The 23,675-nt window shown below is 57.3% G+C and overlaps 3 protein-coding genes across 4 annotated transcripts in view; 1 reads left to right on the top strand and 2 right to left on the bottom strand.

Annotated features, from left to right (window-relative positions):
* The first annotated feature begins 39 nt into the window (after positions 1–39).
* Positions 40–12,282, top strand: IDH3B (isocitrate dehydrogenase (NAD(+)) 3 non-catalytic subunit beta). 2 transcript variants are annotated; one of them, XM_082482148.1, is made up of 12 exons: positions 40–123; positions 799–879; positions 2,871–2,969; positions 4,422–4,542; positions 4,975–5,035; positions 5,548–5,680; positions 7,506–7,639; positions 8,613–8,715; positions 9,352–9,498; positions 9,623–9,717; positions 9,820–9,880; positions 12,130–12,282. In XM_082482148.1, the coding sequence occupies exons 1-12, from the start codon at positions 88–90 to the stop codon at positions 12,205–12,207; spliced, it is 1,149 nt and encodes a 382-aa protein (XP_082338274.1). In that variant the 5' UTR covers positions 40–87; the 3' UTR covers positions 12,208–12,282. The 2 variants fall into 2 exon arrangements, with proteins under 2 accessions (XP_082338274.1, XP_082338273.1); XM_082482147.1 differs by lacking the exon at positions 12,130–12,282 and adding an exon at positions 10,293–11,619.
* A 215-nt stretch (positions 12,283–12,497) lies between these two features.
* Positions 12,498–16,747, bottom strand: NOP56 (NOP56 ribonucleoprotein). Its single transcript, XM_082482161.1, has 12 exons — positions 16,732–16,747; positions 16,443–16,532; positions 16,084–16,198; positions 15,834–15,995; positions 15,522–15,720; positions 15,102–15,289; positions 14,827–14,978; positions 14,534–14,634; positions 14,038–14,186; positions 13,722–13,843; positions 13,396–13,542; positions 12,498–13,148 (listed from the first exon to the last, which is right to left on the bottom strand). The coding sequence occupies exons 1-12, from the start codon at positions 16,732–16,734 to the stop codon at positions 12,918–12,920; spliced, it is 1,659 nt and encodes a 552-aa protein (XP_082338287.1). The 5' UTR covers positions 16,735–16,747; the 3' UTR covers positions 12,498–12,917.
* A 457-nt stretch (positions 16,748–17,204) lies between these two features.
* DCTN1 (dynactin subunit 1) overlaps positions 17,205–23,675 on the bottom strand; it is an 87,272-nt gene continuing 80,801 nt past the window's right edge. Inside the window, exons 25-30 of the mRNA XM_082482151.1 lie at positions 23,383–23,397; positions 22,603–22,736; positions 20,473–20,662; positions 19,663–19,739; positions 18,013–18,102; positions 17,205–17,779 (exon numbers count right to left, since the gene is read on the bottom strand). Coding sequence (XP_082338277.1) covers positions 17,642–17,779; positions 18,013–18,102; positions 19,663–19,739; positions 20,473–20,662; positions 22,603–22,736; positions 23,383–23,397 — 644 coding nt within the window. The 3' untranslated portion in view covers positions 17,205–17,641. The remainder of the gene's footprint in view (positions 17,780–18,012; positions 18,103–19,662; positions 19,740–20,472; positions 20,663–22,602; positions 22,737–23,382; positions 23,398–23,675) is intronic.

Genomic DNA, 23,675 nt, shown 5'->3' with positions numbered 1-23,675 from the left:
TAGGGGGTGCCGCAGGGCTAGGCCCCGCCCCTTCCGCCTCACGTTCAGCCGGCGTGCCGCAGCCGCGGTGCATTGTGGGGCGGTAAGATGGCGGCGCTCAGCGCGGGACGGGCCGCTGCCTGGGTAAGGGGTGGGAGTCAGACAGGGGACGGAGGGGGTCGGTCTGGGATGGGGGATTATTCGGTGATGGGGGATTATTCGGTGATGGGGGCGTCGGGTCTGAGTCAGACTGGATGGGGGTTCTGTCCCGGGGGGCGGTTGTCGGTGTGGAGCGGGGGGGTCAGTCTGGGCTGGGGGGTGAGAGTTTTTTTTAGATCGGGGGAGGGTCGATCTGGGATGAGAGTAGGATCTGGGCTCCAGGAGTGAGCCCAGAGTGGATCGAAGGGGGAAGCAGGGCGGGGGGAGTGGTCCGGGCTGTGGGGGACAGACTCGATGGGGGGATCTGGGTTGGGGGAATGTGAGGGTAAGTCTAAGCTGGGTGTCGGTCTGGATTGGGGGGGTCAGGCCGGGGCAGGGTCTAGGGAGTGGGTCTGGGGGTGAGAAGTCAGCCTGGGCTGGGGGATCAGTCTGGGACAGGGCATAGGGTCTGGGCTGGGAGTGTGTGTTTGGGCTGGGAGTGTGGGGCCAGGCTGGGCTGTGGGGATTAGTTTTGGCTGGGAGGAATGGGGTGTGCCTGAGCCCAGACCCAGGGGTTCAGTCAGGACTAGGGGTGTTGGAGAACAGTCTGGACTTGGGGGGTGGGGGGCATGTCCAAGCTGGGCCTCCCTGTATCTTACCTTCCCGCTGCCTCCATCCCAGAGTCTTCTGCGTGCCCAGAGCCTCGGGACATGGAAGGGCCTGCATGCCTCCGCCGCCCTCCAGCAGATCCCACGGGCCAAGGTGAGAGTGGGGGTCCTGGTGTCCCTGGGGCCACCCTGAGTGTGGGCAGCTCCTGGCACTTACTGCAAGGCACGGAGCTGCTGTGGGGAACAGGGGAAGAGAGGAGAGTGAGGAGCGGGCAGTGGCAGTCCCTGGGCACTAGAAACACTCACACTCACTAGAAACACATTTTTAGGCTGGGGCTCACGGCCTGTGGGTCTGGCTGCATGAGGGGGCCTAGAGTGGGGGCTCCTGAAGAAGACTTTTGTGTATCCAAAGGATGCAGAAAGCTGTTGCAGGACCCTGTCCCTACCTAGAAAGTGTAGGACAGTTCTTGTGAGTGGGATTGAGCTCGCTTTGTTCAGGAGATGGTTTCTGCTTCTCTGGACTCCGTGGGTGTGCTTAGAAAGTGCCATGCTCCCCCCACCCTCCCTGCCACCGGCTCTCAGACAGCATCCACTTGCTGGAAGCAGCATTTCTCACTCTTGGAGCAGTGTTTTCTTGGTCCTTGCTTTTTCCTTCCCTGGAGGTTCCTCTCCAGCCCTCTGGCTCCTGGCTCAGCCTCATCTGCACGCAGGGGGCTGCTGGCAGGGTTGCAATGGTGAGCGTTTTTCTTCTGGTACAGCTAAAACCACTAGTGAAGAGTGCAGCACTGATTGCAGTAGTGAAAATCGCTTTGATCCAGTCCTTGTCATTTAATCCTAAATTTACCGTAACTACCTCTAGTAGTTAACAGAATATATTGCATGAAATAAAGTGCGTTGATGATTAGAGATTGAGTAAGGTAAGAGTGAGTAGTAGCTTAGCACATACAAGCATTATTTAGACTTTATGGTCAGGAAATAAGAGCTGCAATGGAGGGATGAGTTGTTTTCTACAGGAAGAAGAATCAACCAAAGTGCCAGGGAGTGAATTAACATCATGTTTGTCACGTTGACTGACAGGATGTCCAGTTCCCATTTATAAGTGAAGATGTCTTATGTTATTATTTAAGGCACTAAAGGGAAGGGCTCACTACTGAGACTGTTCTTTTGACCTTGAGCTTGGGCCCATGCCATGGTTCCCTCTGCAGATGCTTTGCTGCTTTTTGAAATTTAGTTGCTGAATGGTAGGTGAGGCTTTCTGCCCTGGAACTTGATTCCAAGATATTAAAAATCAAAAATAATTACTATCTCGTCCTTCTTTTCACACCTTCAGTTTACCTTTCTGTGATCACTGTTTGCCTGTGCTTCATGTCACTGATGCACGTGCATTTCTTGAGTCATATTGACATCGCTACTTGTTTACTTCTCTTCTTGTCTGATTAAATTCTTGGATTAAATTCTTGTCTCTGACTGACTCTAGTCCCTGAGGCTGGTTCTGTGAAATCCCATATCTGGAGGTCAGCTCTGTACAGGGAATTACTTGCTAAAGAAGGTGGAGATTAGTAAAAAGACTGTGTAAAAATAGGAGGCAGCTATGGCGGGGGAGCAGGCAGCTGCATCGCATGTGGAACGTCTCAAGAATTATCTTTGAGATTGATTTTGTGTTCAGGACCAAAAAAAAAAATACATGCTCAGCAAAAAGCTGTGAGACAATGTGAATACAATAGGAAGATGAGACACACAGAAAGGCCTAGGATCCTGAGGACATGAAGTAGGAAGGAGAGAAATGTAATAAGGCAAGATTGTGCTATTACCTCCCAGTAAGAAGGATTTCTGCTGTACAGAGGGAGAGATCATACCTGGAAATGCTGTATGAGGAAAAGGCCTTTAGGTTGCCAGTGGATCACAGGATATCAGGTGTCTGCTGCGCAGTGTTCATAGCAACACAGGAGCAGGAACTCTTCCAAGTTAAAGCTCTCTGTTAGTACTGCAGTAAGTTTTTGTTACTAAAAACTATGCTGTGGGTGTGGATGTTTTTCACACTGTGAGTAACCTTCCTCTAGTTTGCGGCTTATGAGTTAGGGATCCTATTTGGATTAGGCTCTGGGGTGCAGCAGAAGGTCTGACTCTTCTTTGTTTTCTCGGCAGTCAGAAAATGCGAAGTCTGAGAGCACGTTCCAGGTTACCATGCTGCCCGGAGATGGGGTGGGCCCAGAGCTCATGCACGCCGTCAAGGAGGTGTTCAAGGTAACAGCTTCTGCCCCTCAGTGGGACAGGGTGGATGGAGGGAGGAACAGCAGCTGCAGAATTGCTTCAAGATGCTGCTGATGCACAGACCTCCAGGACTGACCTATCTGTTTTCTTTGGCCCAGAAGAGGAACAGTTGTGAAAACCCTGAGGTCTCACCTTTTGAATAAATAGGTTCAGCTTGAGCAGCAGTCTTGCAAACTGTCTGTCGTGGTTTAACTCCAGCCGGCAGCTAAGCACTGTGCAGCTGCTAATTCACTCTCCCACTGTGGGATGGGGGAGAGAATCAGAAGAGTAAAAGTGAGAACACTCATGGGTTCAGGTAAAGAGGTAATAGCTGAAACAAAAGCTGCGCACACAAGCAAAGCAAAACAAGGAATTCATTCACTACTTCCCATTGACAGGCAGGTGTTCAGCCATCTCCAGGAAAACAGGGATCCATTGCATGTAACGGTTACTTGGGGAGTCAAAAGCCATCACTCCAAACGTCCCCCCTTCCTTCTTCTTCCCCCAGTTTTATATACCGAGCACAATGTCATATGATGTGGTCTGTTGCTTTGGTCAGTTGGGGTCAGCTGTCCCAACTCTGTTCCCTCCCAGCTTCTTGTGTACCCCAGCGTACTCGCTGGTGGGGTGGTGTGAAAAGCAGAAAAGGCCTTGACTCTGTGTAAGCACTGCTCAGCAGTAATGAAAACATCTCTGTGTTATTAACATTATTATTGTGTTTTCAGCACAAATCCAAAATATAGTCCCATACTAGCTGCTATGAAGAAAATTAACTCTACCCCAGCCAAAACTAGCACAGTCTCATTTTTCACTGTGAAAATATTCCCAGTCTGGGCCTGTGTCCTGGACCCAGCAGAGTCTGGGTCCATTGCCCGCTCAGTCCTTCTCCCTCTGCTGAGGCAGCAGCAAACACAGACGCTGTGCAGGCTGGTGATGGGGAGGACACAGGCTGTCCTCACTGCTCCTATCAGGAATGTGGCTGCAGAGCTGTCATTGTCCAGCTTCCCAAAACCCTTTATGTCCTTTCTTACCTCCTTCCTAATCTGTGATGAGCCCTGCTCTCAGGCAGCAGCGTCAGAACTCAGGGAGGAAGTTAGTGGTTAGTAGTTCTGTCTTCTAACACATGAGTTCTGACACATCAAAGGCAGCAAACGGGGGGTTGTCTGCCGTGATACCGGTTCTGCAGCTGAAATTATAATTACAGTAAGGAGGGGGAGTCCTGGTGTTAAAGGTGTCAGAAAACATCATTGTTCAGTTGGAACTGAAGCGACCCAGAGGTCCAGGTTCCTTCTTCTCACCGAGTAGGCAGTCTGGCTGGTTTAAGGCTCCATGTCCCAGTTCTCCGGGCTCCCCCCATGAGTGGCCCTCTGTAAGGTGTAGAATAACTTCCCTGCCGAGTCTCTGATCTGATGGGGCTGCGGTTCTGTCGCTGCATCTCTCGCACAGGCTGCCAGCGTGCCCGTGGTCTTCGATGAGCATCACCTGAGTGAGGTGCAGAACATGGCGTCGGAAGAAAAACTGGATCAGGTGGTTGACTCAATGAAGGAAAGTAAAGTGGCCCTTATAGGTAAGGACTTGCGCTAGCCATCTGTCGGGCAAGGAGGGGCTCTTGGCTCTGTCTGCAGGAAATGTTGCCTTCTCTCAAACGCAATTAGGTGCTTTCAGAGGGCAGGAATTCCTGTGGTTAGGTCCTGGAGAAGGAAACATGCTGTCTTTAAGCTAAGAAGCAAATTACTGGTGTTTGGTTTACTGAGCTTATGAAAGGGGAGGTTGTATCCGGCTTCTGCTTTTGAAATGAGGTCTCCTAGTATGGCCCAGAGAAGCAAAGGGCCTCGTCAGGGTGGTGTATTGCGAGAGATCAGTCTCCATGCTTGGCTGAGCTTCTCTTGAAGCACACCCTGCCCTGACTGTGGGTGCCCTGTCGCCTGGGTTCAGGCAATGTCCTTAGCGGCTGTCAGTGTGCTGTGTGTTCTTACTCCTGCTCTGTGTTGTCCTGCAGGCAAGATCCACACCCCGATGGAGTACAAGGGAGAGCTGGCTTCTTATGACATGAGGCTCAGGTAAGCCCGGTCCCCTGACCTACACGTCAGTCTCTGGGAAAACAGTATTGCATTTGGTCGTGGTGTTCTGCCACTGAACTGGGGGCTGAAGGAAGTGAGTCCAGGGCAGATGGGAAATTAATATGTTATCGGGAAACAGAAGATCCTGAGGGATTGTCTGTGGCCAGGAGCTGCCTCTGCTGAGTATGATCCTGCTGCCTGCTTCCTTGGGGGTCCTGGACAGGAGGCAGTGGGTGGCTGGAAAACAGACAGTGGTGGCCTGTCTGACAGAGGGTCATCAAAGCCATGCTGTGATGAGGTGTGGCTGGCTCATGATCTGTGAGGGGAAACGTAGATGCATGCGGGGGAAGGGGAGGGGGAGAGAGAGAGAGAGCACTATGGGAAGGCATCTTAGGAGGTGGGGAGCTGTTTGCACCATCACCAGCTGTTACCCCCAATACTTGTAGGGAACAGTCACTGCCCCAGAAATAGCTTATGATGAAATGCTGACTCTGCTGCTGCTTCTCTCACAGGCGCAAATTAGACTTGTTTGCAAATGTTGTACATGTGAAGAGCTTACCAGGCTATAAAACGCGCCACAACAACTTGGACCTCGTGATCATTCGTGAGCAGACGGAGGGGGAGTACAGCTCTCTGGAACATGAGGTACAAGAGCCTTCCTCCAGCACAGGGGAGTTCTGCTTGGGGTTATTGCTGGCTTTGTTGAAGGACAGGGAAACCTGCCCTGGGATGTGTGGCTTTTCTTGCTGCTGAGGACACGTTCCTGCTTTCCGTACCAGACCTGTTTGGCACGGCTGAGGAACTGGCTAGAGCAGCAGTGATGTACCAAGTGACAGAATTAGGAGAGCATGTAGGGATGTGAATACACACAGACCCAATGAGGATGATGGTGGGCTGCAGGAGGGATAATGCCAAAAAAAGCAGACATGGGTATTAAGGAACCTCTTCATGGAGGGTGATCCACTGTCAAGCAAAGACACCTCATCTCTTTCTCAAAGTGCCAGGACTGTCACAGAATCACAGAATTTTCAGAGTTGGAAGGGACCTCTAGAGATCATCTAGTCCAACTCCCCTGCCAAAGCAGGATTGCCCAGAGCACATTACTCAGGACTGCACCCAGGCGGGTCTTGAAAATCTCCAGAGAAGGGGACTCCACAACCTCCCTGAGCAGCCTGTGCCAGTGATCTGTCACCCTCACCGTAAAGAAGTTTTTCTGTGTATTTGAACGGAACTTCCTGTGTACTAACTTGTGCCCATTACCCCTCGTCCTGTCACTGGGAACCATTGACAAGAGTCTGGCTCCATCCTCCTTCAACCCACCCTTTAGATACTTGTACGCCATAATAAGGTCTCCCCTCAGCCTTCTCTTCTCCAGGCTAAAGAGTCCCAGCTCTCTCAGCCTTTCCTCATAAGGGAGATGCTCCAAGCCCTTAATCATCTTAGTTGCCCTTCGCTGGTCTCGCTCCAGCAGTTCCCTGTCCCTCTTGAACTGGGGAGCCCAAAACTGGACACAGTATTCCAGTTGTGGCCTCACCAGTGCAGAGTAGAGGGGGAGAATGACCTCCCTCGACCTACTGGCCACACTCTTCCCTATGTAGCCCAGGATTCCATTGGCCTTTTTGGCAACAAGGGCACATTACTGGGCCATGGATAATTTACTGTCTACCAGGACCCCCAGATCCTTCTCCTCAGAACTACTTCCCAGCAGGTCCGCCCCTAACCTGTACTGGTGCCTAGCATTCTTCCTCCCCTCATGCAGGACCTTGCACTTGCTCTTGTTGAACCTCATTAGGTTCTTCTCTGCCCAGCTCTCCAGCCTGTCCAGGTCATGCTGGATGGCAGCACGGCCCTCTGGGGTGTCAGCCACCCCACCCCGTTTGGTATCATCAGCGAACTTGCTGAGGATACACTCTGTCCCCTCATCCAGGTCATTAATGAATATATTAAACAAAATTGGACCGAGTATTGACCCCTGGCGGACACCACTGGTTACAGGCCTCCAACTAGACTCTGTGCCGCTGATAACAACCCTCTGAGTTCTGTCACACAGCCAACTCTCAATCCACCTCACTGTCACCTCATCTAGCCCATACTTCCTCAGCTTCCTAATGAGGATGTCATGGGAGACAGTGTCAAAAGCCTTGCTAAAGTCAAGGTAGATGACATCCACGACTCTCCCCTCATCCATCCAACCAGTTATAACATCATAGAAAGCTATCAGATTGGTCAAGCATGATTTACCCTTGGTAAATCCATGTTGACCACTTCCAATAACTTCCTGTTCCTCAACGTGTTTGGAGATGACATCCAGAATGAGTCACTCCATTACCTTCCCAGGGACAGAGGTGAGACTAACTGGTCTGTAGTTCCCTGGGTCCTCCTTCCTGTCGGTGTGGTGTGGGTTGGCAGGGCAGGGTGCTGGGCTGCATGGAGCATGCGACGGCTGCTCACACTCCCCTTTCCTGTCCAGAGTGCAAAGGGAGTCATCGAGTGCCTGAAGATCATCACCCGGGCCAAGTCGCAGCGCATTGCCAAGTTTGCATTTGACTACGCCACCAAAAAAGGGCGCTCTAAGGTCACGGCTGTGCACAAAGCCAACATTATGTGAGTGCCGCAGGACCAGGTTTGGAACGCTGTCTGATTGTCAGACACACGACTGCTGTCATGTCTGGGACCTTGTTACTCTCAGCTTTTGATCACGATCAGAGGGGTGCCAGTCTGGTTCCAGAGAGGCTGGGCTCTCCCTGGGAATAGTGTTTATTCCTCTCTGTGTGCTCTCGTCTCCAGCATGAGGCCTGACAGCTGCATCCTGGAGGCTGTCAGCTGAGAAGGGGGAAAGCTCCGGCATTGAAAGCTGATCCCTCGCTGCTCCCCCTGGGCCCCACCAATTTCACCACCTGTGGCCTGTGGGTGTGCAGTGGTGTGGGGTACTCTAGGGTTGCCTGCCTTCCCCTGCCCTGCTGCAGCGGGACACCGGTTGCTATTGGGTTGTCTGCTGCTGTAATGGTTTCCCTGTGTCATGGTTTAACCCCAGCCAGCGGCTAGGACCATGCAGCCGTTCACCCACTCCCTGCCCCCAGTAGGGGAGGGAGAAGAGGGAGAAAAAGGAGAAGAAAACTCATGGGTTGAGATAAAGACAGTTTAATAGCACAGTAAAGGAAGAGAAAATAATAATAACAGTAAAAGTATATATAAAAAAAAAAAGTGATGCAATACGATTGCTCTCACCACCCAATGATTGATTGCACAGCCTGTCCCAAGCAGCGATCATGGATCCCTACTCCCCGGCCAACTCCCATTTATATACTGAGCTATTCCATACTATGGTATGGAATATTCCTTTGGCCAGCTTGTCCTGGCTGTGCTCCCTCTCAGCTTCTATGGGAAGCTGAACAAGTCTTTGACTTAATATAAACATTACTTAGCAACAACTAAACCAATATGTGTTATCATCAACATTATTTTTACACTAAATCCAAAACACAGCAGTGAGTAGGAAGAAAATTAACTCTACCCCAGCTGAAACCAGGACCCACTGCTGTCCTGCAAACCCTTTGATGTATTTCTTGTCTCGCAGGAAATTAGGTGATGGACTTTTCCTGCAGTGCTGTGAAGAAGTGGCAGAACTGTACCCCAAGATCAAATTTGACACCATGATCATTGACAACTGCTGCATGCAGGTGAGGATTCTGTTTCCTTGCCCCAGAGCTGTTCTGCGCCGCCTGCTGCCGCTGGCCTGCTGAGCCAAGCCATAAAGATCTGAAGCCTGAAAAGCTGTTGCATCTGACAGCTTGGCAGGTCCAGGTGGGCGCCCTGGCCCCAGGTTTGCTCCTTGCACCAGACAGGAGCCTTCTGCCTGCTCTGCTCCAGCTGAGGGCAGGAGCTGCAGGGACTGAAGATGACGGGGGTGTTTAGAACCATAGAATCACAGAATTATTTAGGTTGGAAAAGACCTTTAAGATCATTGAGTCCAAATGTTAACCTAAGACTGCCAAGTCCACAACTAAACCATGTCCCGAAGTGCCACATCTACATGTCTTTTAAATACCTCCAGGGGTGGTGACTCAACCACTTCCCTGGGCAGCCTGTTCCAAGGCTTGGTAACCTTTTTGGTGAAGAAATTTTTCCTAATACCCAATTTAAACCTCCCCTGGCACAACTGTGTCTCATCTGGGCTTGCAAAACTGCCAGGTGAAGTAGGTTTGTGGCTCCAAAGTCATTTCAGCAGGGCTCTGTGTGCTCCCAGCTGTCACTTGAGCACAGTTTGGGGATGTTGGTTATGCAGAACCTCATGTTTTCCTGTTCACTATGTGCAGCTGGTGCAGAACCCCTACCAGTTTGACGTCCTGGTCATGCCGAACCTCTACGGGAACATCATCGACAACCTGGCAGCTGGCTTGGTGGGCGGCGCTGGCGTGGTTCCTGGGGAGAGCTACAGTGCAGAGTACGCCGTGTTCGAAATGGTGAGGAGTCTCAGCTCCCCGGAGGCTGCTGTGCCGTACCAGCACCCCGGGTTATCGAGAGGGGGTGGCTGCTGGGGACAGGGGTGTGGAAGATGGTCCATTGCTGTGGCTTTTCCTCCCGCAGGGCGCCCGCCACCCCTTCGCCCAGGCTGTGGGCAGGAACATCGCCAATCCCACTGCCATGCTGCTCTCGGCTGCCAACATGCTGCGGCATCTCAAGTAGGTGTCTTTCACGTGGGGATGCGGTGGGGTGGGCAGCGCTGCCTCGGCCCCACCAGGGGCTGACGGAGGGACTGACCCGCGCTCCTTTCCTCTCACCAGCTTGGAATTCCATTCCAATTTGATTTCGGATGCGGTGAAGAAGGTGATCAAAGTCGGAAAAGTGAGTGTTGAGCAACTGGCCTTGCCACGTGTCTGTAGCTGTGTGAGTGTTTGTGGTAGTAAGCTGCTCTGCATTCTCCCTGATGGACAAGTGTGATTCTCCAACCTCCTCACCTCTTTCCAGCTCAGAGTCCTGTGTGTGTGCAGCTGTGGCTGTAGTCAGCTGCAGTCGGTCCCTCTGTGCTTGTCTCGGGGGTTGCTCCTGCTGCCCGTAGTGCTGCTTGCTGGCCTAGGGAAGATCTGGCAGGGCTGGGGGGACATCAGACAGCCTCTTTCTCATGTGCCGCCCCGCTGGGGTCTCTGGCAGGGTGCATAGAAGAAAGCTGCTCTCCTCTCCCTTCTCACAGTCATTTCACTTGGTTCACGATCACGTTTCTCCCTTGTTTCTCCCCTTCCCTGTGTTGGATTTTTAGGTTCGGACACGGGACTTGGGCGGTTACTCCACCACTTCCGACTTCGTGAAGTCTGTGATTGACAACCTGCACCCCCACTATGGTGCCTAGGAACCCCGCTCGCCCCGGGGATTCGGGGACTTCACCCTGCAGCAGCTTCCCGTAGCTTTACAGCCCAGCAGCGCCTCCTTCCCCCTCCCTGCCCGGTGCAGCTCGCCCTGGCCGAGGTTCCCTGGTGTCCCAGGGGAGAAGGAGGAGAGTGGCTCTCCTCCCGCCCAGCCCAGAGCCCAGTAACCATCCCCAGTCACCCCAGTGGGGATTGTTGGAGGGACTGAGGGCAGGGGCTGTGTTTGGAGTAAGGATCCCCGGCGTCCCTCTGGTTCTTGTAGGCAGCGTCTCCACTGTGTCCTCCAGCTGTGGAGGATGGTGTGGATCTTGGGGCCTGCTGGGGTGAATGGGCAGCGCCCCAGGCTCTGCAGGCAGCTCCTGGGGAGAGTGGGACCACGGTCACTGTAGGAGCCTTCTCTGGCCCACAGAGGCTTTAGCAATAAATGGGACCACAGGGCTGAGCCCCTGCATCCAGGAACGCACAAGGGCAAGCTGCTCGCACAGGGTGAGGTTCCCCTTGCTGGCACAATCCCAGGTGCAGGGAGAGGTGGCTGTGAGGCTTTGTCACCTCCTGCCCACTGGGAACTGATGCAGGGGATGGGTGTGTGTGGGGGGGCAGCTCTCTTTGCCCCCACTTCATGTGCTTGCGGCTGGTTTCTGAGAGCCGTGGGACTGCCTGGGGAGCCACTCCCAGGTAGGGCAGTGCCTATGGGGGCAGCTGCACTCCTCTGCAGCAGCACACTATCTTTGCCCAGCAGTGCGAGCCCCTGGAGCCCGTGTGGCTTCCCGGGGATGGGGGGGGAATGAGTGGGGACCAGCATCCAAAGCTGCCAAAGCGCTTGGTGGGACCATGGAAGCTCTGCCCTGGCAGGCAGCTGCGGTGGCCGGGGCAGGGCGCTGTGTGCGTGAGCGAGCGACTGGGACGTGTATTTAATGCTGTGCTTTGTATTCGTGTTTGCAAATAAAGGGTCCAATGCTCCCCTCCACCCCTGCCCGGCCCAGGTGCTGTTCCCCACCTGGCTCTGTCCCTGCCCTGCACCAAACCTGTGTGGATCAGGGCGGGCCCAAGCCCTGGCGGGGGCGGGAACAAGGGCAGCTTGTGGCATTGCTGCTGAGGGTGCTTGGCTGGGGCCAGGAGCCGGGCTAGCAGCAGGCACAGGGCTGGGCCCGGGCCCTGCCTGCAGTGGTGGGAGCAGGGCTTCAGCCAGGGCTCAGCATCTGGTCCTGCAGCACCCATACCAGCCCCCCTCACTGTCCCCTCCAGCCTGCTGGGTTCGGTGAGCCCTGGGGAGGGGCTGCCATGAAAGCCTCTGCTGCCCTTTCAAAACCTGCCTGGAAAGCAGTGGGTGGCAGAGGGGCTGGCAGCTGCTGCCTGTGACATTACTGGGCACCTCCTGCAGTGGGGGCTTGCCTGGACACCCTGTGCAACTGAGGTAGCTGGAACCAGAGGCAAGAGGCCCAGGGCCTACAGGCACACCCCAACCACGCACAGATGGGGTACACCAGAGGGGTGCACTCGAGGAGTGCAGCTGATGTCCCTCTCAACTGGCTTAGGGCAGGGTGCATCTTGTAAGGCTGTCCCCATCGCACCTCCTCCTCCACCTCCCTGAGGTACAGGGACAGCTTGGGGACCGTCCCAGCAGGAGCTGCAGAAGGCCCAGTCCTGCAGCACCCAGCCACGGGGTCAGGGGGTCCCCGCTGTGCTGCGGGGGCCCCCTCCCTCCTCGCTAATGCTCCCCTCTCCTTGCAGGTGCGCACAGCGGACATGGGGGGCTACGCCACGTCCCTGGATTTCACCCAAGCCGTGATAGCTGCCCTGGATGTCTAGGGCTACTCGCCTCCTCCTCCCTGTGCCTGCCTGGTAATTTATTGCTTCCCTCTAATAAAAATGGCCTCTGCAGCATGACGGGGGTCTGCAAGGCATGCTCCGAACACACACGACGCCATCTCTTCCCCCCTCACCCAGCCGAGCTGGGGAAGGACAGCTGCGGCAGCTTATGGTGCCAGAAGCAGGGACAGTGTGGTCACCTCCTGCCTGGGCGAGGGGAGGCAAAGCCACACCAGGTCCAGGGCTCCTGCCCATACTCTTTCAGCTGTAGCAAAACAAGACAGAAGAGGTTCAACAACCTCAGCCCTTTATTGAGGTTCAGTCACACCAAGCAGTTTCCTGCCCCACGCGGACGCTGGGCATGGCCCCGTGATGGACACCACGCACAGCCTGAGGCACCCCAGAGGAAGGGGCCACAGGGGGGCTCAGGGAGGCAATGCTGCCTAAGGCACAGCGAAGCTCCAGTGCTGCCCCAGGGGCTGCTGCTGCTGCTGCCTTGGCCTGGCCAAAGGGACCCACCCAGACCACGAGGTGCCAAAACGCGTTTAATGCAGCTGTCCCGTCTCAATACACTGCCGGGCACGCAGCTGCTGCAAAATGCCAGTGGCCAGGCAAGCAGCCACACATGAGGCTGCACCAGGCTGACCTCCTGCCAGTCCACGAGTCCATACTGCTGGAGCATGGCCTGGCTCCAGCTCTGCCCTGCTCCCCTAGTCCTCCTCCGAGTCCCTGGCCTTCTCCTTCTTCTTCTTCTTTTTTTTCTTCTTCTCCTCCTCCTCGTCAGCCTCTACCATTAGTTTCCTTTTTTTCTTGGGCAAGGGCTCTTCCTCAAGCCCGTTCTCCTCTGGCTCCGAGGCAGCCTCCACCTCCTGTTCTGATTCAGCCTCCACCTCCTGCCGCTGCTTTTTCTTCTTTTTCTTCTTTGGTTCAATATCATTCTCCTGAGAGGAAACCAGAGTCAGCAGGAGCCGTGCCCAACTGGGGAGCTGGGTGACTTGCCTGACACCCCACCTCCCTCGCCCCTGTGGGGCTGGGGCCCAGGCACCATCCCATAAACCCCACTCGGCTGTGGGATGGCTGGGTGAGGAATAACCAGGACACATTGCTCTGCCAGTGCAGCAGGATGAGACCAGGCCCATCACAGCCCTCTCACTGGAGGACGCCCACCCCACAGCCCCCTGCCTTCACCTCTATCTCAGGCACAGAGTTCTCTTCTGCAGCCGCAGCCAGGGCCTCCAACCGCTGCTTCTCCCGCTTTTTCTCCTTCTCCCTCTTTTTCTTCTTCTTCTCCCTCTTCTCCTGCTTCCTCTTGACCTCAGCCACCACCTCACTTGCCTGCCAGAGAAAACAAGAGAGCTTGTCAGCACGGGAAAGGTTCCCATCCCAGCACCCATCCCAGCAGCACCCGTCGGATCAGCCTCATTAAATCAGTCTTTTCCCTCCACAGCGGGTCAGGATGTAAGATTGACATCATTTCCGACAGCAGGGCCCTGCCAGACTCCACACAGCCTCACCTCCACCACGGCCTCCTTCATCACCTCCAGGTTCTTGCGGGGCGGCTCCCCTGTCTCATAGAAGGCCAAACGCTCCTCAACCTGCTCCCGCAGCTTATCCCCAAAGACGCTGGTGGGGACTTCTGTGGGGATAAAAGAAGGGCTCAGCACCCCATGTCCTGCCCACCCCGGCAGCCACCTCCCCCCCACCCTGGCTCTGCTCAGCCCACAGGAGTCACCATTCACACAAGTGAGATGCTGTTGACGAAAAATATTCCCATCACCGCAGAGGCTGCTCGGGACCCCATCCCCCTGCCCACCCCGTCCCTGCGGACACCTGAGAAGCAGTCGATGCGGGAGGCGATGGTGCACTTGTTGGCCAAGTAGCGGGAGATGCGCCCCTTGTTCTTGGCTGCCGCTCGCCCGATGAAGGTGGAGTGGAAAATCAGCCCGTACTTAGGGGTGTTCCCTCGTGTCTTCAGAGCCCTGGAACCAGCCAGCAGAGCTGTCAGGGGTGGCGTGGCAGCACCCGGGGATGAGGACACCCCCGGACTGGAGCCACCACCAGTCACTCTCCTCCACCAACAGCTTCAGCTCTTGCCTGCAGACAGCAGGAGCACAGCACCACCCATGGGACAGATGCTTTCCCCCCACACCCTGCTAACCTCCGGGGGTACCCGGGGGCACAGCCCCGCCAGGCAAGACACAAAGCCACGGTGGTTGCTCAGAGACTGGGGCTGGCCGGTCACACGCAGCCAAGGCAGTGGGGGCCCGGTGCATCACAGCCAGCGGCCCAGGGACCTGCCATCACTGCAACCACCCTGCAGCAGTACCTGAAGAGGGCTTTCTCGGCCCCCAGGATCTGCACCGTCGAGGCCGGGTACTTGGCCAGGTTCGTCAGGCTGCCGGCGTGGGAGATGAGGCGGGCACCCACCTGGGAAGGAAAAAGACGGGGGTTACAGTTGCCCCCACCCCAGGAGCTCAGCTCCAGGCCACACACAGCCCCCCAAGGCCGGGGATCAGCAGTGAGATGTGTCAGCAGGACAGCTCAGTGGATTGACAGATTTACTCAAACATCATCTCCACAGCCTGGGGCAGCCTGGGGCACATGCACACTCGCACTTACCACCTCCCCAATAAGGGCCGAGAGGCTGGGAGCCACCTGGCTCATTTTGGAGCGGAGATATTCCTGCAGGCCCTTGCGGTACTCAGACAGTGAGATGACACGGCTAGAGAAGCTCTCGATGTTGATGAGATCGAGAGGGGAAATGTCCATCCCTGTTGAGACAAGCACTGGGGGATGAGTGGCACTTCCCAAGGGGGACAGGACCGCTCCTGCCATGGCTCACCCCCTGGGAAGCGCAGCACTCGGTAGAGCTGCCACCAGTTGTCCCCACTCACCCATGGAAGAGCGGGAGGCTTCCAGAATGGCCTGTGCCTTGGCACTGTCCATGACGATCTCCTCCAGCCCCTCCAGGCTCTCCTCACTCAGCTCCTTACGGTTCCCGATGAACTTGGCCAGCCGACAGTAAGTGTAGTTCTCAGAGACGATCTTGATCAGCTCGGGGAAGTGGTACCCATACCACTCCCTGCGGGGACAGCGTCAGCACCACAGCCCGGCCCCACACACGCCCTTAGCCCCTCACCCCGCATGTCCCCCTGGGCATGCTCCAGCCACGGCACCATTGCCCGGGCCGGGGCGTGCTGGAGGTGCTGCTCTCCCTCCCCGTTCTGTACAGGCAGCCGGAGGAGCAGCTGCCTGCGGTAAGCATGGGGAGATGGACCTGTGCCACCCACCCCTGCTCCAGGGACCCCACTCACCGCACGCGCATGGAGAAAGTGTTGATGTCTTTGTCCAGCTGGTCCAGGAGGCTGATGGACTGGATGATCATGTTGTCCACGCGGTTGACGTTGAACTTCACCTTGGCTCGGGAGTAGCTGTGGCCAAGGCCCAGCTGGGCCTTGGAGGCTGACTGGGCAGTGAGGCCCTTCACCAGTGCATGGAAGTGCAGGCGGATCCCTGTGCAGGGACATAACCGTCACCACCCCGCTGGCAGTGGATTCCCCCCCGAGTCCGATCCCAGCAGGAGCAGGGACCCCGCTGGTGCATCCCCTCCCCATAGCCAGACTCACCCCGCAGGATCTCAGCCACCACCCCCCCGGTCTGGCACTGGTAACCCAGCTCCTCCAGAATGGCTGCCCCGATCTTGGCATCGGCAACTCCCAGCAGCGCCTTCTTCTTCTTGGCCGGCATGGAGGTCTCCAGCAGGAGCCGCAGGTCCTCGTGGAGGATCCCTGCGGGGGAAAGGAAGGGGAGGGGGCTCAGCGGGGCCATGCGGTTCCCCGCGGGGGGGTGGACCGCGGTGCCCCCGACCACACTCACCCTCGGAGACGGCATTGATGTTCTCCAGGGCGCTCTGGGCCGACTTGAAGGGGGTGAAGGCCACGAGCTTCACCACGTTGTGGAACTTGCCGATGGTGAGGACACTCTCCTCCACCTGCGGGAGGGGTGCACCGGTCAGGCCCCCATTGAGACGGGGCGGCCACCGAAACACCCCGCGGGAACGGGGCCTCCCGCAGGGAACGGTCCCTGGACAGCGGGTAGGTCGGCAGCAGCAGGGAGCGAGCGCCCCCGGCACCGGACCAGCCCCACCACGTGCTGGACAGACACCCACCCCCCACCCCCCTCTCCCGGTACCGGATCGCCCCCCGCCTCCCCAGTTACCCGGCGGCGGCCCGTACCTGCGGCAGCAGCAGGCTGATCTCCTCCACCTCCCGCACGGCGAAGAGCGCGTACCCGGCGGCATGCTCGAACAGCACGTGGAGCAGCACCTGCACCGACACCGGTTACCGGGGGTTCGGAGCGGCCCCAGGCCCCGCTCCCGCCCCGCGCTTCCCCGCCCCGGCACAGGAGCCCCCGTCCCGTGCTCCACCTCGCCCCGAGCCCGCGAACACCCATCCCCGGCCGCCGCAGTCCCCGGTCCGGCCCGATGCGGGCGGATGCGGCCGGCCCGATCCGAAGGACACTCACCATCCTCCCGCCGTCGCCGCCGCCACCGTCCGGAACTGGCAGAGCCCCGCCGGAAGCCCGCCCCGCGGCCAATCAGAGGCCCTCCTTCCGCGCTCCCAACCAATCAGCGCAGGCTGTCCTCGAAGGGGCCGCCACCAGCCAATCAGATAGAGGATGGGGCGAGCCCACCTCCCTTTGCCGCCTCTTCCAATCAGACCTAGGAAGTGCCGCGGACTCCCACCCCTTCCTGCCCCTCCGGCCAATGGGGGCTGCCCGCGCTCCTCCCGCCCCTTCCCGCGCTCCGCTCCCCACTCCACACGGCGCAGTTCGATGCGCGTTTCGCGCCGCTGCCTCCCCCGCGCCCGCACGTGGCGGCATCCGCCTCACCCCCTCCGGCCCCCTCCCCCGTGTCCCCCATTCCCCCCCCGGCCCCGGTCCCCTCCCGGGCTGCCCCCCAGTACCGGCGCAGGAAGGTGCAGGGCCACGGGCCGGTTCAGAGCAGCTTTATTCGAGAGCGCGAGTGCCGAGGCCGAATGGGGGGGGCCGCAGCCCCGGGCCCAGCCCCGTCCCGCAGCAGCTCCGTAGGTGCAGGGTTGGAGTAGAGGGGTCCCCCCCCTCCCGCCCCCGGTGCAGCCCAGGCCGCGGGGGGTCCCGGGGGCGGTTTGACGGGGGAACCGTAGTGTCTGACAGCGCTGGCAGCAGCGGAGGGGGGGGCCGGCTCCCGCCCCACGCGTGGGGACAGGGAGGCAAAGCGGGTCCCCGGGTGGGGGGCAGTGAGGGGAGGACGGCGGCACGGTGGGGGGAACTTCCGCGGCCCGGGCTGCGGCGGGGGCCACTCAGCATGGAAGGGGGGGGGGGGGGGAGGCGGGAGTGGGGGGTTCTGTGCCGTGAACCTCAGTCTGTGCGGGGGTGGGGGTGGGGGGCTCCCGGCTCAGGAGACGAAGTGGCTCTGCAGTTTGTGGAGTAGCTCGGGGGTGAGGAGCAGCCTGTGCGCCTGACTGTGCCCGGGGGGGCAGGGGAAGGTCACTTTGCCGTAGTACGCCATGCCCTCCTCCTGCTCCTGCTTGGCCTGCAAGGGCAAAGCAGCCGTCAGGGGAGGAGCAGCCAGACCCTCCACCAGCCGGGGCTGCAGGGATCGGGCCGGAGAAGCACCAGGACAGTACCTCTTACCCGCGTCCAGGGACAGCCCCGCAGGGAGCCCCGGGATGGGATGGGACGGGACGTATGGGCTGGAGCACAGAGGTTCCTGACCCAGCCCGTCCTTCGGCCATTGCCCTACGTCCCAGGACCAAAGGGTCTCACCTTCAGGAAGGAGGAGGAGGGGAAGATGCCAAAGTTGGTGGGGACACCGGCACCCAGCTGCTGCTGAACCGTCTCTCTCATGGTGTCATCCTGGAAAGGGGGTGGGGGGGGGAGTGTTAAGAGCATGACATGGTCACCTCTAGAACCACGCTGCTGCCCTGTGGCCGCTCCTGCAGCTGCACACAGGCTCACTGCCCCACAGAACCCCTCACCACCACCCCGCATCCCTGGGGACACACCAGAGGGCTCAAACCCCCAGCTTTGATTTGGAAGGGGAAGGGGGGAGCACATTGCCCACCACTACCGCAGCCAGAGGTGCTGCAAGGCACAGCGGGGTGCCATCAGCACTGACAGGACGGCAGTGCCAATACAGTGCCCTCATTGAGGTGTCCCCGTGGCCTGGGGGGACAGGAGGGTTGTGCCTGGGGTGCCACCAGGACACAGAATCACAGAATGGTCAGAGTTGGAAGGGACCTCTGGAGACCATCTAGTCCAACCCCCCCGCCACAGCAGGGTCACCTACAGCAGGTTGCACAAGATGGTGTCCAGGTGGGTTTTGAATGTCTCCAGAGTGGGAGACTCCACAACCTCTCTGGGCAGCCTGTGCCAGTGCTCTGCCACCCTCAAAGTAAAGAAGTTCCTCCTCGCGTTAAGATGGAACTTCCTATGTTCAAGTTTGTGCCCGTTACCTCTTGTCCTATCGCTGGGCACCACTGAAAAAAGACTGTTCCCATCCCCCTGGCGCTCTTCCTTTAAGTATTTATAAGCATTAATAAGATCCCCCCTCAACCTTCTTTTCTCTAGACTAAAAAGACCCAAGTCCCTCAGCCTTTCTTCATAGTAGAGATGTTCTAATCCCCTAATTATCTTTGTAGCCCTTTGCTGGACCCTCTCCAGCAGATCCGTCTTTCTTGAACTGGGGAGCCCAGAACTGGACACAGTCCTCCAGATGCGGCCTCACCAGGGCAGAGTAGAGGGGGAGAATGACCTCCCGGCCACATTCTTCCTGATGCACCCCAGGATGCCATTCGCGTTCTTGGCCACCAGGGCACATTGCTGGCTCACAGTCATCCTGTTGTCCACCAGGACTCCCAGGTCCCTTTCCACAGAGCTGCTCTCCAGGAGGTCAGCCCCCAACCTGTACTGATGCATGGGGTTATTCCTCCCCAGGTGCAGTACCCTATACTTGCCCTTGTTGAATTTCATAAGGTTTCTCTCTGCCCAACTCTCCAGCCTGTCCAGGTCATGCTATAAGGCAGCACAGCCTTCTGGCGTGTCAGCCACTCCTCCCAGTTTCATGTCATCAGCAAACTTGCTGATGGTACACTCTATCCCTTCATCCAGGTCACTGATGAATATATTGAACAGGACTGGACCCAGTACTGACCCCTGAGGAACACCACTCGTTACTGACCTCCAACTAGACTCTGCACCACTAACCACAACCCTCTGAGCTCTATCTGTCAGCCAGTTCTCAATCCACCCCACTGTCCGCTCATCTAACCCACACTTCCTAAACTTGCCTATGAGGATGATGTGGGAGACAGTGTTGACACCCACCCTTCCACGCTGGCACCTCACCCCAGCAGTAGCCAGAGAGCTGCCTGCAGCCCCGCTGGGGGCAGGTGGTGCAGAAGGAGCTTGCCTTACCTTCAGGGTCTCGATGCTGTTTTTGAGGGACCACAGGCGGGCCGTCTGCTCCAGCAGCCGCGCAGACGAGCTCCTTGCTGCAGAAGACAGGAGGTGAGAGTTGCAGGTGCCCCCACAGGGGTGTCCCAGAGCAAGGACAAGGCTGCACGGGTGTAACAGCAGCACTGGTGCTCATCCAGCACTCTTCACCCCAAAAACTTGCAAGCAACGTGGAGCACTGGGGCCAGTCTTGCCCAGCCCTGATGGAGCACAAGCCCTGTGGCTGGGCACAGACCAGTGCCGCAGCATGAGCAACGCAACAGCCACCGCTGTGCCGGCTCATCTGAATGCTGACACAGGGGAGAGGGAGGTTTACGGGAGGAGAAGGAAGGTGTCCCTCCCCGGGGTTCAAGATCCAGCCAGCTGCGGGCTGCAAGGCACACAGCCCCTGCGTGCTGAAGTGGTGCCACACTGTCCCCAGACACATGGGGACACAGCCAGGGGGACAGGGACAGCTGCCTCTCCGGGGGGACAAGGCCATTCCTGGCTGCACAGGGAAGCCCGGTCAGTGTGAGCAACCCAGGATTACTGCCACCAGAGCAGATCCCTCGCAGGCAGGTCTAAATGGGTGGGTTGTAGGTCTGCCCCTGGAGCAAACCCTGCTCCGGATGCTGGCTGGATGGGAAGGAGGTGCCGGTGCCTCCCCAGGACAGAAGAAAGACGGGGAGGTTGCTCACAGACTGTGGGCCAAGCTCCCTGCAACTTATAGCTGCCCGTGACCCCCTCTGCTCCCCAGATGCTTCAGCTGAGGAACATTTGTGTAGGACCTACCCGACTTGGTCTGCTTCATGTCCACAACCTTGGCGTTGGCGCTCATCTGATAGAGGGTTTCCAGGAGCTGGCTGGTCTTGCGATACAGCGTTTGTGTGGCCAGACCTTCTCCCTGCCTGTTCTTGGGGAGGGAGATCTTGGGCACCTGCAGAGGCGTCAGGCTGGCCAGCTCCATCTTCATCTGGGCTCCCTGGGATCGAAGGGGAGAAGGTCATTAGGGGCAGGGTGTTTACTTGGGAGGAATTGAGGAGCAAAAATGAAACAAAAGCAGCAGGAAGGAGGGCCCAAACAAAAGAAAACAAAAAAGGGCATAAAACTATAGCCAAACCCACCAGAGGGTGGATCTTCCAGTGGTGGGAGCACAGATGCCCACAGACAGCAGTGATGTCCAAAAGCACCAGGACACCGCTGGGAAGCCTTTGGACAACCAGCAGAGCACATGTAACACTTGGGGAGAGGGAAACAGGTTGGTGCTTACAGAACCGTAACTCAACGGTGGCCATGTATGTGACTCATTAGATTTAAGAGCTATCATTAACAGCTTCACAGTTGTGCATAATGATTTGCAAATTATATGTCTGTGAACTAATATTAGTGGAATGTTATTCAGTTAATTAGATTATTTGCTGCTTTGCCAATTTCCTCATGGTGTGTTTGTTAATCAATAAACGCCTTAATCAGTATGCATCAGTCAGCATCTGGAGACCCCTGTCTGAAGGGGGGACCAAGGCTGGGCAGTGACGCCAGCAGCACCGCTGGCTCTGGTGGCCACTTCAACTTCCAGCCACTGACCCTGAGCTCAGACCAAGGGCTTGGCCCCTCACCCCAGAGCCAAAGCCCCTTCCTCGAAGGAGCCAACGCTCGTCACTAGCAGAGAACTCACTGTGAGCCTGGCAGCAGAGCTGTGCTCCTGACCACCACCAGACATGGTGGACCAAGCTCCCTTCCACCATCCCATCCTATGCAGACCACATCCCATGGACACAGCACCCTACACTGACCGCATCCCACGCTGACCTCCCTTCCCTGGCCTCTTGGGACACAACTTCGTCCAAGACCGTCAGCCAAAGGCAGACACCAACACAGCACAAACCCCCAGCCCAGAGCTTGCCACTGGAGGAAGGCGAATGTCCTTGGGCAGTGCCACAGCGCTGCAGGACAGCCCTTTCCTCAGGCTGCCATGCTCCAACACAGCCTGAGCATCCCACTGCAGGAATGGGAATGGCACAGTCATACCCAGGCTGGGCTCTTCGCTGAGCCCCCTCTCTGTAAAGCAGAGTCCAACATTCCTCTCACCATTCCCCTGTTTCTTTTCCCCGCGTGTCCTGGTTTCAGCTGGGATAGAGTTAATTGTTTTCCTAGTCGCTGCTGTGTTTTGGATTTAGTATGAGAATAATGTTGATAACACATATTGTTTTACTTGTTGCTAAGTAATGTTTATATTAAGTCAAAGACTTTTTCTGCTTCCTATAGAAGCTGAGAGGGAGCACAGCCAGGACAAGCTGGCCAAAGGAATATTCCATACGTAGATGTCATGCTCAGTATGTAAGTGGGGGTTGGCCAGGGGGGGCAGGAATCTGAGATTGCTGCTCTGGACAGGCTGCAATCGATCAAATGGTGAAAGCAACTGTATTGCACCATTTATTTTGTATATTCTTTTACCATGATTATTTTCTCTTCCATTACTGTTCTGTTAAACTTTTATCTCAACCAACAAGGTTGGGGTTTTTTTTCCTCTTTTTTCCCTCCCTTTTCTCCCTACCCTACAGAGCAGGGGGCCGGAGCGGGGGTGAGCGAGTGAGTGAACGGCTGTGTGGTCCTAGTTGCCCACAGCGCAGAAGGCAGAGCTGCTCTGCTGCACTGGAGTGAGCACATCACCACCGGCAGCGCTGGCAGCAGCCAGAGCCTCAGGCTGCTCTGCCCCAGCCCCAGGGCATTGCCCTGCCCTGTGCCATGACACCATGTTCCCCCCAGCCACCCCACACCTTGCCATCCCTCTTCTGCTCGACTTCCCAACATATGGCACGTCTGAGCCCCGGCATCCAGCACTCCAGCCACATGCTGGGACCCGCTCAGTGCTGCGGGTGCCCGGGGACCCTCTGCAGGGTAAGACACCTCCCCGCACCTCACCTTGAGAAGGTTGTTCTCATTCTTGAGGTGCTTGATGGAAAGCTGCAAGGCATCAATTTGCTGGAGAAGAAGAGGCGAGTCCTTCACCTGGACAGGTCCTGAGCCACCTCCTGTCACCTGGCCGGCACCGACACCTGCGGACGGGCATGGACAGCAGCAGCGTGAGTGACCACCACATGCGAGTGTGGGGCAGGATTGCTACAGCAGCACTGGACATGCGGACAGGCTCAGCAAAGGGACAAAGTGTCTGCAGCATGGGGGGAAGCAGCGTCTGAACTGTGTGCACCCAGGCACCGACAGAGCCATCACGAACATGCGGCACCTCCTGTCCTCCTCCCACGGAGAAAGCCAAGATGCCCGCTGGCCGGGGCAGCACCTCACCCACCCACACCTCCTCAGCAGCCCAGCACCAGGCACTCCTGATGCCCACATCCCAAAGGCATGGGGCTGTGACATGCTCCGGGCACTCCGGGGACCCATCTATGCTGCAGGAGTCACACCACTCTGCACCCATAGCAGTTTCATGCTCATCACTCCCTTCCTGGGGTCCCAGTGCTGTCCAGGAGCGCACCAGCCACGAGCATCCCTGTGCTACAGGCTGCTTGGCATCTGAGCCAAACGCTGCCCTCGAGCAGGACCTGTGTCCTTCCCCCTGCTCCCAAACCAAGCCTTGTCCCAGGGCCATGCTGGGTGCCTTGGGACACTAGTCCCCCACTGGCATGCACTTCTGGGGGCCGGAGGAGGCAGGGAGCACTGGCATGCTGGGGTGCAGTACTGTACCTCTCTGCTGTTCCTCTGCAGTACAAGGAGAGGAGCCAGAGGGAAGACAAGAAGAAGCAGAATTAAAGCCGAGGATCATGTCTGAGAGGAGCCATGTCCAGTGGAGCTCTGGTCACCCATGGCTGTGTCCTGTGCTGACCCCCATTCCCTGACTCCAGGAGCAGCAACTGTCCCAGCAGCCCCCACCGGGGCAGTGGGACTCCACGTGCTGCGGCTGCAGGAACCAGCCATGAGCCAGTGAGCCCCAGACATGTGCGTGGCTGTGAGCAACGCAAGCAGGACACACGTGCACT

The sequence above is a fragment of the Vanellus vanellus genome (assembly GCF_965231255.1).
Source record: "Vanellus vanellus genome assembly, chromosome: 4".
NCBI lineage: Eukaryota > Metazoa > Chordata > Aves > Charadriiformes > Charadriidae > Vanellus > Vanellus vanellus.
The sequence above is the reverse complement of the archived record's forward strand: the minus strand, read 5'-3'. Positions and strand labels throughout refer to the sequence as shown.

Bases quoted from the DNA above. Each gene is read 5' to 3' on its own strand.
- IDH3B (XM_082482147.1), top strand. From the start codon at position 88: ATGGCGGCGCTCAGCGCGGGACGGGCCGCTGCCTGG. The intron at 5,681-7,505 runs GTACAAGAGCCT...TTTCCTGTCCAG, and splicing joins ACAGCTCTCTGGAACATGAG to AGTGCAAAGGGAGTCATCGA. The intron at 7,640-8,612 runs GTGAGTGCCGCA...CTTGTCTCGCAG, and splicing joins GTGCACAAAGCCAACATTAT to GAAATTAGGTGATGGACTTT.
- NOP56 (XM_082482161.1), bottom strand. The intron at 14,979-15,101 runs GTGAGTGGGGAC...TTGTCTCAACAG, and splicing joins AGCCTCCCGCTCTTCCATGG to GGATGGACATTTCCCCTCTC. The intron at 13,543-13,721 runs GTGAGGCTGTGT...TTTCTCTGGCAG, and splicing joins TGAAGGAGGCCGTGGTGGAG to GCAAGTGAGGTGGTGGCTGA.